The sequence below is a fragment of the Rhipicephalus sanguineus genome, chromosome 10 (assembly GCF_013339695.2).
Source record: "Rhipicephalus sanguineus isolate Rsan-2018 chromosome 10, BIME_Rsan_1.4, whole genome shotgun sequence".
NCBI lineage: Eukaryota > Metazoa > Arthropoda > Arachnida > Ixodida > Ixodidae > Rhipicephalus > Rhipicephalus sanguineus.
Window position 1 is genome coordinate 89,183,802 of NC_051185.1, and position 14,512 is coordinate 89,198,313.

Below are 14,512 nucleotides of genomic sequence, written 5' to 3' on the forward strand. Positions count from 1 at the left end.
CCATAAAGTCGCTGTGGTGTCCCCGTGCTCTCACCAACTCACAATTTCCCCGCACACAGCACTACAGCCAAAATATTCAACTCCAGCACTAGGAAAATCGATGCCACAGTACCACCATTGGACTGCCGAGAGGGGGCCGAGCCCCTCCCTAAAAATGGAGATTGGCCGGCCCATACCCCCCCGGGTCCCCCTGACTTTAAACCCTGGCTTTGCACAACAAACACTCGGAGTCCACTTCTACATCAGTTCCCTCTCTGGCCTCTACAGACCAGCTACCTGCGGACGACGAGCACGAATTCGCGTCTCGCCAGCTGGCGGACCTGTGCTGTCGGCGTATCAAAGGCCAGCGATGTGAAAATTCCCGTCCACCTAAAGCGAGGCTCCGCCGCCAGCTCTCGCAGTTTAGGCTGCACAGCTCTGCGCTGTACCGCCGAATGTACCATCCTAACGCTCATCGCTGGGTGCCCGTTATACCTCGCTGTCTTCGCTCTCACGTCGTCACAGCCTTTCATGATGATCCGACAGCAGGTCATTCTGGTTATTGTAAAACCTACGAATGCCTTCAAAGTCCTTTTTATTGGCCTGCAGTTACTAATAGCGTAGCCAGGTACGTCGTATCCTGCACTGTGTGCCATAGCCGAAAACTCCCAACATCTGCTCCTGCCGGTAAACTACAACCTCTTCCGTGCCCAGCGACAACATTTGAAGTGGTAGGTGTCGATCTTTATGGCTTCCTTCCAGTCACTGCCACTGGCAACTGGCGGATCGTGACAGCTGCTGATCATTTGATGAGCTACGCTGAGACAGCGGCTGTGACTAGTGATTCTGCTTCTGAAATCTTCCCAATCACGGCCTTAATATGTGCAATTTCTGAAGGCAATTTCACTTCATGTTTTGAGAAACATGTCGATCCTGCTCATGAGAATGAATGATATCTGGGCGCCGACTGCTTGAGACCCGTCCCACCTGTGTAGCTGATGAACATACTTTTCAAGAAGAAAATGCGGGACGAAGACATTCGTGTCCTGGCTGGCCGCCAGCAAGATGTCCACGAGCCGCATGTGTCCCGCTGTCTACGTGTTTGAGAACAAGACACCCTTCGGAATTTCATCAAATTTTTGTAAAACCTCTTTTGTTTTAGTTGTCACATCACTGGTTTTTCTATATAGTGTACACGGAGCGAGTGCAAATGAGCTAAGTGAAACTCCAATGCAACAGCTCACCTCGGAAACGCTCTCGCATGAAGGAGAGACACATTTCGGCAGGAATGCTCCCAAATCCACATGCCGTCAGAACGAAAGTATTTCTCTTTTTAGCCTCGTCGTAGAATTCAAGCTGCATCCTTTCCATGTACTGAAATGGAAAAAAATGAGAAGGGCCACTTATGCATTTTCCAAAGACGACTCGAAAACGAAAGCCATCCGCTGTGGCTATTTGATCATCATCATCATGGCTTTAGAGGTCACGTGAGTAGCTGCACACTTTGTCACTTTGTTAATGAAGTGGTTGACGAATATCATCATCACAGTGATTACGATGTTGCTGAAATATATTTAGCTCATTGGAATGGGTTCTTTCAACCACCCACAGTGCGCATTTCCCATAGCGTGTCGTGTGAAGCAATTCAACGCTTCAGTCATGCAATATCATCTCTTTTTGAGGCACCTTGCTCGACGTGAGTGCACAGTGCCTTTTTTCAATGCGGTTTTGAGAACTCGCTTGGTTTTTGCAATGCGGCTCAAGAACTCGCTGGAGACGGTGGCGCCAAATGCAAACCACTTTATTTCAAACAACAATGCAAACCAACTCTACACTAAACAAATCACACAGGCAAACAATACATAGATATAACGCTAACCAATGAACGCTTTGGCTAAGCTCAGTCTTCACTGCAACAGCAGTGTGGCCACATTGGCTTCTCGGTCGAGTCCACAATGAAGCATCCTTACTCTTTGTCCCGTTCTCTTTCCTTAGGCTTTGACACGAAAGCGTTAGAGAGCACTTGTCGCAGAAATTCCGGTGTCGGCGTCGTCGGCGATGGCGTCTTTGGTTGTAAGCGAAAATTCCGGGGAGAAGCAAATAAAGGAGCCGGAGGTAGTGATGCAGAACTATCGATGGTACTATCGATACTATCGATAGCTGAGTCACTATCGAACTATCGATGGTAAAAGATACTATCGATAGTGTTATCGATAGTAAATATTATCAATAGTTTAAGATCAACAGCGCGAATTTATTGCAGAATAAATTTGGTTCCCCGCGCGCGTGGTACATAGTGGAGCCGGAGGAGCAGGCTGCAGGGCAAGAAAGGTGACATGCTTGTGTTCTTCACCAGAGTGCTTCGCTGACACATGATCATGATCATAAAGTCAAACTATTTAGCTGTAGCGGAAAGGAAGCCGTTACAAAGGGTGGAACTGCGCGGCTTCAGTTTTATATTGCATTTGGCGATTTCAAAATTGAAAAAAAATATCAAGAACTAAGTTTGTTAATTGTAAGATGTAACTGGTTGCTTTTAAATATCAATTTATTGATGGACATATGCCGCCATTTTCACTGCGCAGATAATTGCTCTCGCCAAAAATTTGCTCATAAATTAAGCGAAGCTGATAGCAGGCTATCGCGAATATTTTGGCAATTTGGCCAGCCAGCAACAGCATCGTTATTCGCACCAAGATGGATAGTTTGTCAGGTAGTTGTGACGGTGAAGAATGCTGCAGCAAGACTGGGAAATTCGAAGCTGTTTATTTGGTCGAACTTGTGCCCAGAAAATCAAAACTCAGAATACAAGCGATACACGCTGCGCACTGATAGCGCCGAGAACAGTCGCCGGCCGTCGAGTAATCTGATAATCGGTGGAACGCTTCGTCTTTTATACATACGTAATGAAGCCTTCGAACGTTATCGCTGGTGCTCGCGTAAGCTCTCGAATAAACTTGAATATTCGCGTTCGGCGCGTAATCTTAAAATGTCAAACAATCGCGAAGCTTCTCAAACATTGCGGCACGGTATGCGTCAAGCGCTGCTTACAGTTTGTGGGCGAAACCCGAATACATGAAAACAAAGCAATAAACACGCGTGGCAATATCGCTAGCAATATATTGATGCTACTACGGATTCGACTGTCGATAGTTTATCGGTAGTAGTACTATCGATAGTTTGTTTACCGATAGTTCTGCATCACTAGCCGGAGGGCGTTTCCACTCTGGCTTTCCCTCAGGCGGTGTTTAGGTCTCCACCGAGAAGTGAAGGCAGGCTAGCGATGGTGAAGGCGATGGTATATGTTTGTGAGCGCGTGACCACGTACGTGTGTGTGTGTGTGTGTGTGTGTGTGTGTGTGTGTGTGTGTGTGTGTGTGTGTGTGTGTGTGTGTGTGTGTGTGTGTGTGTGTGTGTGTGTGTGTGTGTGTGTGTGTGTGTGTGTGTGTGTGTGGATATCGCTGTCGCGTTCAACTCTAAGAGGTGAAGCCCAAGGGTCCCCGAATGTTTTCACCACGGCTCGGCTCGCGTGTCTAAAGCCCTACTTCAACTATTCCCGTACGTGGACGTGGCAGAGACGCCTACCACGGAGGACTTTTCCGCTCCTCGCACAGCATCCCGTACCATCGAAACTCTTCGTCCTTCGACACGTGCCTCATGCCCCTTACTTATGACACACCATTTATCGCTACAGACCCGTCTCATCAGTGGGCACGCCAGTTTCCGAAGCTGCTCGATATGTAGAATAATGCCGGCAACTAATTCGCTTCCTTTCAACTCTAGAACAAGGGCTACATAAATTTCTACATGGCCACGCAAGGCCACACCAGCAGTTTTTCTACAACTCTCTTGTTTGGTTGTGGGTGCCTCCCACATCTGCCGCAGGTGCCTCTTCGCAGTTTGTCAGTAGGTACCATGGGGCCTACCGAGTGGTACAGCAAACTTCTCCCGTCAAATGCCTCATCGAACCCCTCACGCCCACTACGGACCTGCGTCGCCGAGGCGTGAAACTGTTTACGTGGATCGCCTCAAACCATATCACGAACTCCTTGCTCTCACGGCAACTTATACCACGTAATTGGCTCCGCCTTAAGCGAGGGCGAAGATGCAATGAAGAAAAAGTGCACCCTGCAGAGCTCCACAGTCTGGTAGTGAGCGCTACGCAGGAGTGGCTCGTGCTACACGTTGTTGAGGTTCTCGTTGGCTAGGCCTACACTACTGTACTGTCTCGTCTTACATTTCGTTTCTCACCGTGTCTCATTTCTTTATTATACGCTTTATAATGAGCCGTCGAGCTCACTCTCGGCCCGACAATTTCATTATTTATGCTGTACATATAACGTGCTGCTAAGTTTCTTTTTATCCAGTCTCGTATCTGCATCTGCCCCTTGAGGCTCCAGTGCCTACGTAGGCCAGTCGCGACAACACTGGCAGGTGTCACGCAAGCTGGCGATCTCACCGCCTCGAAGTAAGTGGGGGAGTGTCTAGGTTCTTCCTTCGGCCTGGTGTCTTAGCTTTGGCGAACGAATTCCGCGGGATGCACTCGGCTATAGCAAGAACAGTGGAGCCAACACTGGCACATAAGATAAACGCACTGACTCTTACTTGTACTTCTGCACTGACGTCGATGTGATGTGTAGCGCTGTTGACGCACGCTTCTACCACCGGACGTCCAAAAAATCGGTACTGAAATAAAAAACACCAAACATTTATTGTGAAAGGCCAACGTTGACAAGTAATTAGAAAGACTACAGAGGCGAAGGTAAATATATATATATATATATATATATATATATATATATATATATATATATATATATATATATATATATATATATATATATATATATATATATATATTTTATATATATATACACACACGCTGGCACGCAACTGGGCATTTCACGCGGTATTTTTTGGTATTTCGCGGGCATCTGTAGTAAGCAGAATAACACTAATATTAATAAACAGAAAGTTAGAAACTTTTTAATCGGACGTTTTGCAAACCGATCTACAACTTTCCCATTGGAATTTTTCGCCCAGCTTCGTGGCTTCAAAAGTTAGTTAATAAAGTGGCCCAATTATACAATTAATCAGAACACAAATATAGTCTGAATTACTCCAGGCCATAGTCAGTAACCTACATTTGGTTGCGTCGTCATTGAGTACGTTGGCCTATCTTTAAACTGTGGCTAAAGATAGCTGGGGCACCCTATATATACGGAAACATGACGACGACGCCGATGCCAACGGGGATGCGAAAATCCGCCGAGAGTGTCAATTTAATTGCTATCGCGATAAAAACCCTCGGGGTAGGCTCCAAGTTTTTGCCGTATATTTCCGTAAGAATAATGTGGAAACAAACCATTCTTTGAATGTTATATAGAGCGTTTCAGTAGAGATAGTCACCTAATGAAGTGGGAATTTTAAGCCCCACACGTATTGTCACAGTGCAGTGATGGTTAACCTGCAGTGCCAATTGTGGGCAGCAAGCGCAAGCGCGCTGCGCACAAACTCGCTGCTACGGGACTTACCGGTCCGACAGCGTTGAGAACGAGGCGCGTTCTCTGGGCCATGGCCAACAGTGAGGCATTGTCCTCCACGTTAGCCACGATGATGGGCACACTGTCTAGGGCATCCTCTGCGCACCATATTGTTGCCACATTACAATAAGGAAACCACGGAGCATTGAGTACCCGTCTACGCAGTATCACGAAGCCGGTCATTGGAGCCTATCCTGAGCACCTCAGATTCACGGCTATAAATGCGTCCTTCAGACACAAGCATCTGCCTACTCGCGTCCTATTTTTTCCATCACTTCCCAATGAATCCCTTTTTTAAATCCGAAGCATTTCTGAGCGAGCTGCTGCCACGTTGAGCGTATCTATTTCTATATCTTGCCGCTCACGGCTCTGCGCTCTCGCGGATGTTTCGTTTGTGGGATGTATACCAAAATTAGCATGGTATGAAGTGAATGTGCTAACATTTATGACAGGTCATAACATGAGTTATGACGTCCATTTCGTGGATGGCATGATTTACATACCGCCGGCTTAATGCTCTGAAGGCCATTTTGTTAATTTGATGTTTACGAATATTGGTACGGCGTCACAAGACTTTTTGACGAACATAACTGAGACGCCATAAACGGCAAATAATGATATTTAGATTATGTATGGCACGAATTACATGACGCAATGTTGGGGTGCTCGCGGCCGTTTCATTAAATGGATATATATCAAAATTCTTATGGCGTGACATTTCTGTGTGACGAACATAAATGACAAATGGTAGCATAAAAATTATGGCACCCATGTCAATTACGGCCTCATGACGGACATGCCAGGCTCATGGTGCGCTTATGGCCGTTTCGCTATCTTGATATACACGAAATTTGGTATTGCAGAACGTGACTGTGACGAACATAAATGACAGGTTGGAACAATAATACCATGACATGCATGTCATATACGGCATGATTTACATGCCACGCTAATGGCGCGCTAGCAGCAATTTCGCTAGCTTGATAGCTACGAAGATTGGTGTTCCGCGACGTGAGTGCATGACGAACGTAAATGACTGGTGGTAACATAAAAAATGAAGATCTGCAATTCATGTACGACATTACTTACATGCCACGCTCCTGGTGCGCTCGCAGCCGTTTCGATAGCTTGATATATAATAAAATAGATGCGGCATTACATGAGTGCGTGACGAACACAAATGGCAGGTCATGCATCGTATACATCATAATATACATTTGATTAGAAAATTGTCACGGGGTCGTGACGTCGACGAAGGCAGCAGTCGGCGTGTTCAGCATGAAACTATTTATTTGGCCGAACTTGTGGCCGGAAAACGGAAAGTCAAGCTACAGGAATACACACTGTACACTGATAGCGGCGAACAGAGCGTCGGCCTCGTAAAATTGGTCATCACTGGGGCGCGCCGGCTTTTATACATCACCTATCAAACTTTCCGGCCTTATCACTGGTGGTCGCGCAAGCTCTGGAATAATCTTGACTATTGGCGTCCTGCGCACAATGTCAACAAAATGATCTACTACAGTCGCGAAGCTTTTACCACACTGCGGCGCTGTCAGCGTTCAGCGTTGCTAACCGTCCTTGCGGGTCAAACCCGAATACATCAAAATAAAACAAGAAGGGGGCGTGGCAATATGGTGCATACGAGAGTACATGCGTGCATGCACGACAAACATGTGATTGTGAACTCCATGTCACAATCCTCTCATTTGCCTCAAATACATAAAATGCGATGTATGCAGCTTCCTGCTGACTGTTTTGCAATCAATCGTTTCCCACAGTGCTTGGTATCTGCCGGATTTTTGTATTTCTTTTCTCGGCGAAAACTTGCGCGCTGCCACGTAAAAAGTACTAACGCGGTATTTGCCACTACAGTCACTGCAATCTACATGTGAATGTTCGAAAATGATGGCTATAACTATCCACTAAGAGCAGAAGCTACAGAATGGCGCCATATAAAAAAATCTTGTTAGTGAACATGTCGCAAGTATTCTATTTTTTAGGGTTTTTTTTTCTAAAAGTTCGAAATTCAGGAACCGAAACTGGGCTAAATTTCATGGAAACGTAAAGCACGCCTAAGTACTTTTTACATTTAAACCGTTTGTAATCAACATGGGGCAGTTCCTTATTGTAACGTGGACTCAGAAAAGTTGTTTCCCACCGAGGATGAGAAAAAAACGCCAGGCCTGCGCTGAAACCGCAGCACAGTCACAGCGAAAGCTGGAAGAGCGGCGTTTCTAGAGCCCGTTGTAAGCTCTCTTGGGGCTAGAATACAAGTACACTAGATAGGTACCCACTACGCCATGTATCACAATTTTTGTGAACTTGGGAAGCACCTACTAAGCCATTATTCGTCATTCTGCAGAGAAGCGAGACACCAGCTACACATCTGTAAGGTATTATGTGTACATTGTTGACGCGACGACTGATGACGATGAAGAATTATGGCTCAGCCGTTTGTAATGGGTTGGAAGTTTTAAACGGCCCATCAGTTATGTAATTTGAATTGGTTGACGCCCGATCGCTATTTCCCCCTCCCGTCATGCTGTATAAGATACGTTGACGTGGGAGAGAGACGGGGGGGGCGAAGAACTTTACTGAGACCCCGAGGAAATGGATCATGCGCTTATGGGCTTCCTTGGCAACCAATACAAGTGCACTTGCGAGGAACCCACTACGCTATAAATTATTGTAATTTTACTGAGACCCCGAGGAAATGGATCATGCGCTTATGGGCTTCCTTGGCAACCAAAACAACTGCACTTGCGAGGAGCCCACTACGCTATAAATCATTGTAATTTTTGAGAAGTAGGGCAGCAGGCACCGTGACATTTTTGTTCATTCTACGGAGAGCCGTGGTACCTGCTTAACGCATGTAAGGCATTATGCGCACTTTGTTGATGCTCTCCCTGATGACGATGAAGAATTATGGCAGACCCCTTTGTAATGGGTTGGAAGCATTCAACAACCTACTCGTTGCGCAATTCGCATTGTGTGACGCCTGGTTACAGAATTCGCGTTGTGCGACGCTAGGTGCTTATTTTACTCTTCTACCACGCTATATTGCATATGCTAATGTGGTTCCATCCCGACATGAAGCCTGTATAGGACCTTTTTGCAAAGCAGTTTCAAGCACCGGCATGGCTCAGAGGTTGTGTACTGGGCTCCCACGCAGAGGGCCCAGGTTCGAACCTCGTTCCATCCTGGAATTTTTTCTTATTTCGTTTTTTTTTCTTATTTCGAGCGATAATGGTTACGGACACCGGCGGCGGCGGCGGCGGCGGCGGACAACTACGGCGCCAAAAACGGCCGGTGAAATGATCTCATAACAGCTTTCGCTGTAAAATACTGGATCTCTTTGAATCGAACTGAGCGAGATCCATTAAACCAGCGCTGCGTCAACAATCGTGACCAAAACAAGCACCATGGCCGCATCCAATCTGTTTCGTTTGTTGCCTCCTAGTTGCTGTGTTATCATGGTTTTGCTCCACTTCTTTTTCTGGGACGAGTTGGTGCTCATTGAAGGATATGATACTGCAGGGCAAACTCGAATAAATAGAGTCATAGGCCGGCTTTCCTACTCCTGCTGTCTGTCGTTGTTTCTTTCTTTAGTTTTGCGCTATAGTTCATATTGTGATTTCGCTCCACGCCGGAATATTTGACACGGAGGACAACGGAAGTGAATTTATTGGTCACCTATGTATTACTTGAATGATAAGTGAGCCCAAATGGCGTGGCATCAACCCAGCTAAAAATCTGAGAATACGAAGATGAAGAGCTGAAGCATTTTTGGAGGTCTTCAATATCACGGACCAGAAAGCGGTGCTGACAGTCCAGCATAATGCCCCCGTTTGCAGGAAGGACCCCTCGCTGTTCAAGTCTAGCCATCGCTATTACACCCACGCAAAAAAGGACGGCACCGATGAAAGCATAATATGAATATGGTGTTAATATTGTCGCAAATTTTTGCTACATTGTTCATTTACTGCCAGTAAACTACATTTGTGTGCTCATTTGAAGCCCAAATGAATGTTCCAGTCTCTAAGTGCCAAATCCAAATTTCACTTTTCAATGCCTATTTAGCCGCAGTATAGGTTTCAGGTATTTTGGTGAGGAGGAGCACACTGGCAAGAAACTCTTGGGCAGGCCGAACCATAGTGTCAATATCAAACAGCTGAGTTTTTCTCAGTTTCTGTTAAAAATGGATTTGGCTCCTAGAAAAAAAAGTCGCCGCATTTATATGATAAACCGTTTGTCTAGGTATTGTCACGTGGTTGCGACGGCAAAGCAAAAAGAACTCCAGCTGGTAAGGATGCGTTTACTTATTGGGTGAAATTGCTCCTAGAAATGAAAGATGTGACGCACGCAGTGCAACGATAGCTTCAAGCATAATTGTCGCTCGTGCTTAATCAGAAAGAATTGATCGACGGTGAAATGCTTCAGCTTTTACACATGCGTCACGGCACATTATAATGTTGTCACTGATGCTCGCGTACAATCTGGAATGTACACAAACATAAGCGTTGGCATGTAATCTATCTAAACAGTCGGCGTCATTCCCGAAGCAGCATGCAAGTTGAAGCGCGCCCTACGCTTCAACAGAAACTGAAAAGGCCGCTCCCTGTGAAATAAGAGAAAGGAAATGCCCGTGACTATATACACTACTTGACAATTGTTTGTAACAAACTTAGGAAAATGACACAGCTCCGCTCCACCATAATTGTACTATAGCGACGACTATTCTATTTAAAATTTTCGACTCACGGTAATTTGAAATCGAGGCTACTTATCGGCACAACAATAAATCGTAAAGTATAAAATCTGGTCCCTAATTCATACAGAGTGAACCAGTTTAGACCCAAGGGGCTCTTACTTGTCTAGAAAAAACACCCTTACACACTCGGGAAAAAGGTATTTTCGCGAATCAAAACACCCGATCATTGCGGCTTGCCAATCATCTAAGCACCCTTATTACTGAAAAACAGTGAATAATACAGACTACCAGACAGGGAACGTCAAATGGCATTATAGTCAGTATAGAAGGCGCATATTCACGCCCAATTTTACACACATGTGATTGTAACGCACCAAATGGGGAGAGAGCTCACACTGCACGCCCACACACCAAACATGTGGTATATACAGCTATGGTACCTTGAGCCACCGTTCATTACCGGTGCGGATACTTCGCCTTTCCGTAATAAAATAATAAACATGCACCGAATATGCGTAAATTCCTTTAAAACATACAGAAATGTTAATCTAAACGCGTCTAATATACAACACCCTTATAAATAGCGACTTCCAATTATCAGCTGGCCCCAGATGTTTCGATAACGCAAACACCCTTAGCTCAGCAGGGTGTTTTAGGCAAAGTTGACCCCTACGGCAACCAAAAGGTGATTCGGTGAAGAAAAAAAGTTTTACACCTCAAGGTTTGCAAATTATAGTTAGGCAGTATGGTGTATGGCTTGCTTGAAATCGCCTTAAGGTTAAGAATGTTTATGGTGTATAAATCGAAGAATTATGGCGCAGTGGGCATTTCGCAACGGAATTTGCAGTAGCAATCTAGGATAGTTTGAAAGGGCCTATGTTGGCATACGGACGTTCCTTTCCTTGCGGCATGACTGAGGTGTCCGCCGAGAAGCGAACCCGGGCTAGCGATTGGGAAGCCGTTGCGAGCGGGGACCGCTTACGCTACCTCGTTCTAGTCTTGAAGGCGAAGCTCAAGCGTCCCCCAAATTTTCCTTCTTGACGCCAGGTAGTACATCTCCATCCCGACAACTAACGTCCATGACCATGTTTAACCATTTGTGTTAGCTGTTGTAATTAACATGCACCTGAACACAGTATATGGTGAATCCCGCGCAAAGATGCAATCAACAAGCACATAATAAACACTGGTACTCTATATGCACTCGTTCAAAGCGTCGTCATCTGAGGAAAGAAACGGCAAGGTGTGCGCTCCGAATCATCGCGTTATCTACGTCTCCGCTTATGCATACACTACCACACAGCGTTTCAGGAACGCGAGGGGAAGAGTTAGTAGGTAAAGGCCTGAACGCGTGCAGGCGTTCCGCTTATCGCTGGTGTGTCTCTCGTTGTACCAAAGCATTCACTTGCGCGATTTTCTCCCGTTGACGTCGTTGGATTTCTGCGGCACTTAATGCAGGCTTTTCTTAGTCCGGGCCTTCGCACTCGAAGCAGTAGGTGGCTGAAAACACTGTCTGTGCATGTGGAAGCTTCCTGAAATATTGCACCAGGAGCCATCGCTGCGATGAATCTACCAGTGCCTCCTGTTGGCGCATGTTAGTGTCGGATGCATTACTTCACTTCAACCCTCCTAGACGGCGACACCTCCTCCACCATCCAAGAGCGCTGTGAGAGGGAGAAGATGTGAGGATATAATGCGCGTTTGTGAAGCGCCGTGAATATGTGCCGGTAGCGAAGTGGATGCAGCGCCTGGAACCTATCGTCGCCGGCCGAGAGGCTGTAGGTTTGACGCCCGGCACGGAATGAGCTTCTCGCTTTCCTTTGCAGTCTGTTCTTTAGCATTTTACCAACGTCGTTTCCGTGACGGTATCACGTCTGTAAAATCTCACTCGGAATTGTTTTTGTCGTGTGCACTAAGATCTCAATGACATCATTTCCGTGACGGAAATTATGCCAGTGATGTTTTGGTGTACACCGGCATAAAACGATTCCGAGTTTTAAAAAGTTTGAAAGGAAGGCGATGAGGGCAGCAACAATAGTTTCATCTTTGGAGAATATCATGAAGATGAAAGAGCTGTTTTTCAGCAAAAGATTCAGTTTCAGTTTCAGTTTATTGAACGTATTGGATGGGGGGTTACATATGGGTCGAAGTATACAGAAAGAGGTCCCTTAGTGCGAACACTGCAATGGGACCTCTTGTTATAGAATACATAAGAAAATAAAATCATGAGCAGAAATAGCGTCAAACAAGGATAGAATCCGCACAAAATACTAGGAGTGGCATTATGGTATGCAAAGACAATTTACACTATTTGACACTGAAAATACAAGAAAGGTAGCAAAATAAGTAAGAGCTAACAAAGTGTAATGATGCAATCTTTAGGACAGTATACAAATAAATATTTCACATGAAAAAGAACGTAATGAAAGTGAATAAAGAATACATGAAGCATTGTGAAAGCGACGATGAAATAACGACAGTGATTACGTATAGTTCAAATATCCAAAGGATGGTTCAGAAAAAGGCGAACGGAATGTTTGAAAGCATATAAAGAGGGCGAGGTTTTGGCCTCCAAAGGCAGAGTGTTCCACACATTGATTGCGGAGAAGCTTACTGTTTTTTGCCCATAGTGTGCGCGCGCCTTGGGCGGAAAAATATTGCTTTGAAGGGAGAGACGTGTATTATTAGAGGAAGTCGTAAATTTCTTACCTACGACATACAGCAGATTCGGATTACGTACCATGCGGTAGGCAATTACGGCTATGTTAAAGACGCTAATATTTGAACTGGAAAATATATTTAGTGAAGAGAATAGTGGAGCCGAATGAGGGTGATAATTACTGTGCGTTATTATACGGAGCGCCTGTTTTTGAATATGCGCTAATGGGCTTAAGTAAGTTTTATATGTAAGTCCCCAAGATTCAATGCAGTAGTTGAAATGTCTATGAAGGAACGCAAAATAGAGAGAAGTTAGAGTAGGAAGCGCAGAATATTGGCGGGCTCTGAGCAGAACACGAACGCCATAGGCGGTCTTTCTTTTTATTTGGTTAATATGTTCATTCCCATATATATATATATATATATATATATATATATATATCGACGTTGACATGCGAGCTCTTTGCCCCCGAACAAATTTTCTGGCTACCCTACCGGTGCCGTGAGTGTGCAGCCTCGACTCTAGCAGACACAAAAGCGCGACGTCTGCAGCCAAAATGAAGATGTCACATCAAGTCATGTAGACGTAGAACAGCTGCCCGATCTAGCAGCTGTCACTTTTCAGAACATGCCCCTGATTCCAAGAGCAGTGACGTTTGATTATCCTCCAGTGACTACGAGGAAGAGAAAGGTGATGCGGTCGCCGGCGCGTTGGTGCGTTACGACGCCAAACGTGTTTCTGGGTACAAAAGCATCATCAGCAGGTATCATGAGTGTCAATTCAACAGACTCTTCAGATTATCTAGAGAGACGTTCGACTAGTTCACTGTCAAATTAAGTGCTTCGGTCTTGCACCCGAGTGCAGTGCGAGGCCGCCAACAAATAACTGATGAAAATAAGTACCTCATTGCGGTCGTGTACACAGGATCACAACTGTAGATACACGCTATAGGTGACAAGTTCGACGTCACCGAGGCGTCTGTTCATGCTTGCATGACACTGGTTATTCCCTTCCTGCACGGTATTAATGGTGATAACACTTGCTGGCCCAGTACCGATCAAGTGAACCGTATAAAGAACGGTTTTCTCACCAAAAGCAAAATAAAGGCCCAGGAATACCACCGGTTTAATCGAGAGGTGGCACATAGATATACTTACCCCAAGTGAATCTACACAGTCACACTTCTACCACAAAAAGAGGCCTTCCCTTATCCTCCAAGGGATCTGTGATGACAGCAACAAGTTTTCAAACCTGTTCGTTCGGTATCCAGATTCGGTACACGACGCCACGTCATCAGAGAGTGTCACTTTTATGCAGGCGCCGCTGGAATGCGGGGATAATTATACACTTGGAGACAGTGCATATGCAATAATTCCATGGCTCATGTCACCGTTAAGGGACAATGAAAGCTCTTTTCCAGTACGAAAGAAAGAGTTTCAGGGAATCACGCAGGCAGCAACGAGTGTCAATAGAAAGCACCTTTTAACTGCTCAAATAGTGCTTCAGGAGGCTGTATCGTGCAGATGGCTGTGGCGTGCAGCAGTGTTGCTGCATAAGTATGACTGCATGTGGGTTGCACAACGAGTTGATGAGAGGGACTTCCTTGAAAAACTCGCAA

At 45.5% G+C, this 14,512-nt stretch overlaps 1 protein-coding gene across 1 annotated transcript in view; it reads right to left on the reverse strand.

The window, feature by feature from the left end:
* The window catches only part of LOC119372218 (saccharopine dehydrogenase-like oxidoreductase), an 88,089-nt gene that overhangs the window by 40,517 nt on the left and 33,060 nt on the right, over positions 1-14,512 (reverse strand). Inside the window, exons 2-4 of the mRNA XM_049420151.1 lie at positions 5,513-5,619; positions 4,584-4,664; positions 1,224-1,353 (exon numbers count right to left, since the gene is read on the reverse strand). Coding sequence (XP_049276108.1) covers positions 1,224-1,353; positions 4,584-4,664; positions 5,513-5,619 — 318 coding nt within the window. The remainder of the gene's footprint in view (positions 1-1,223; positions 1,354-4,583; positions 4,665-5,512; positions 5,620-14,512) is intronic.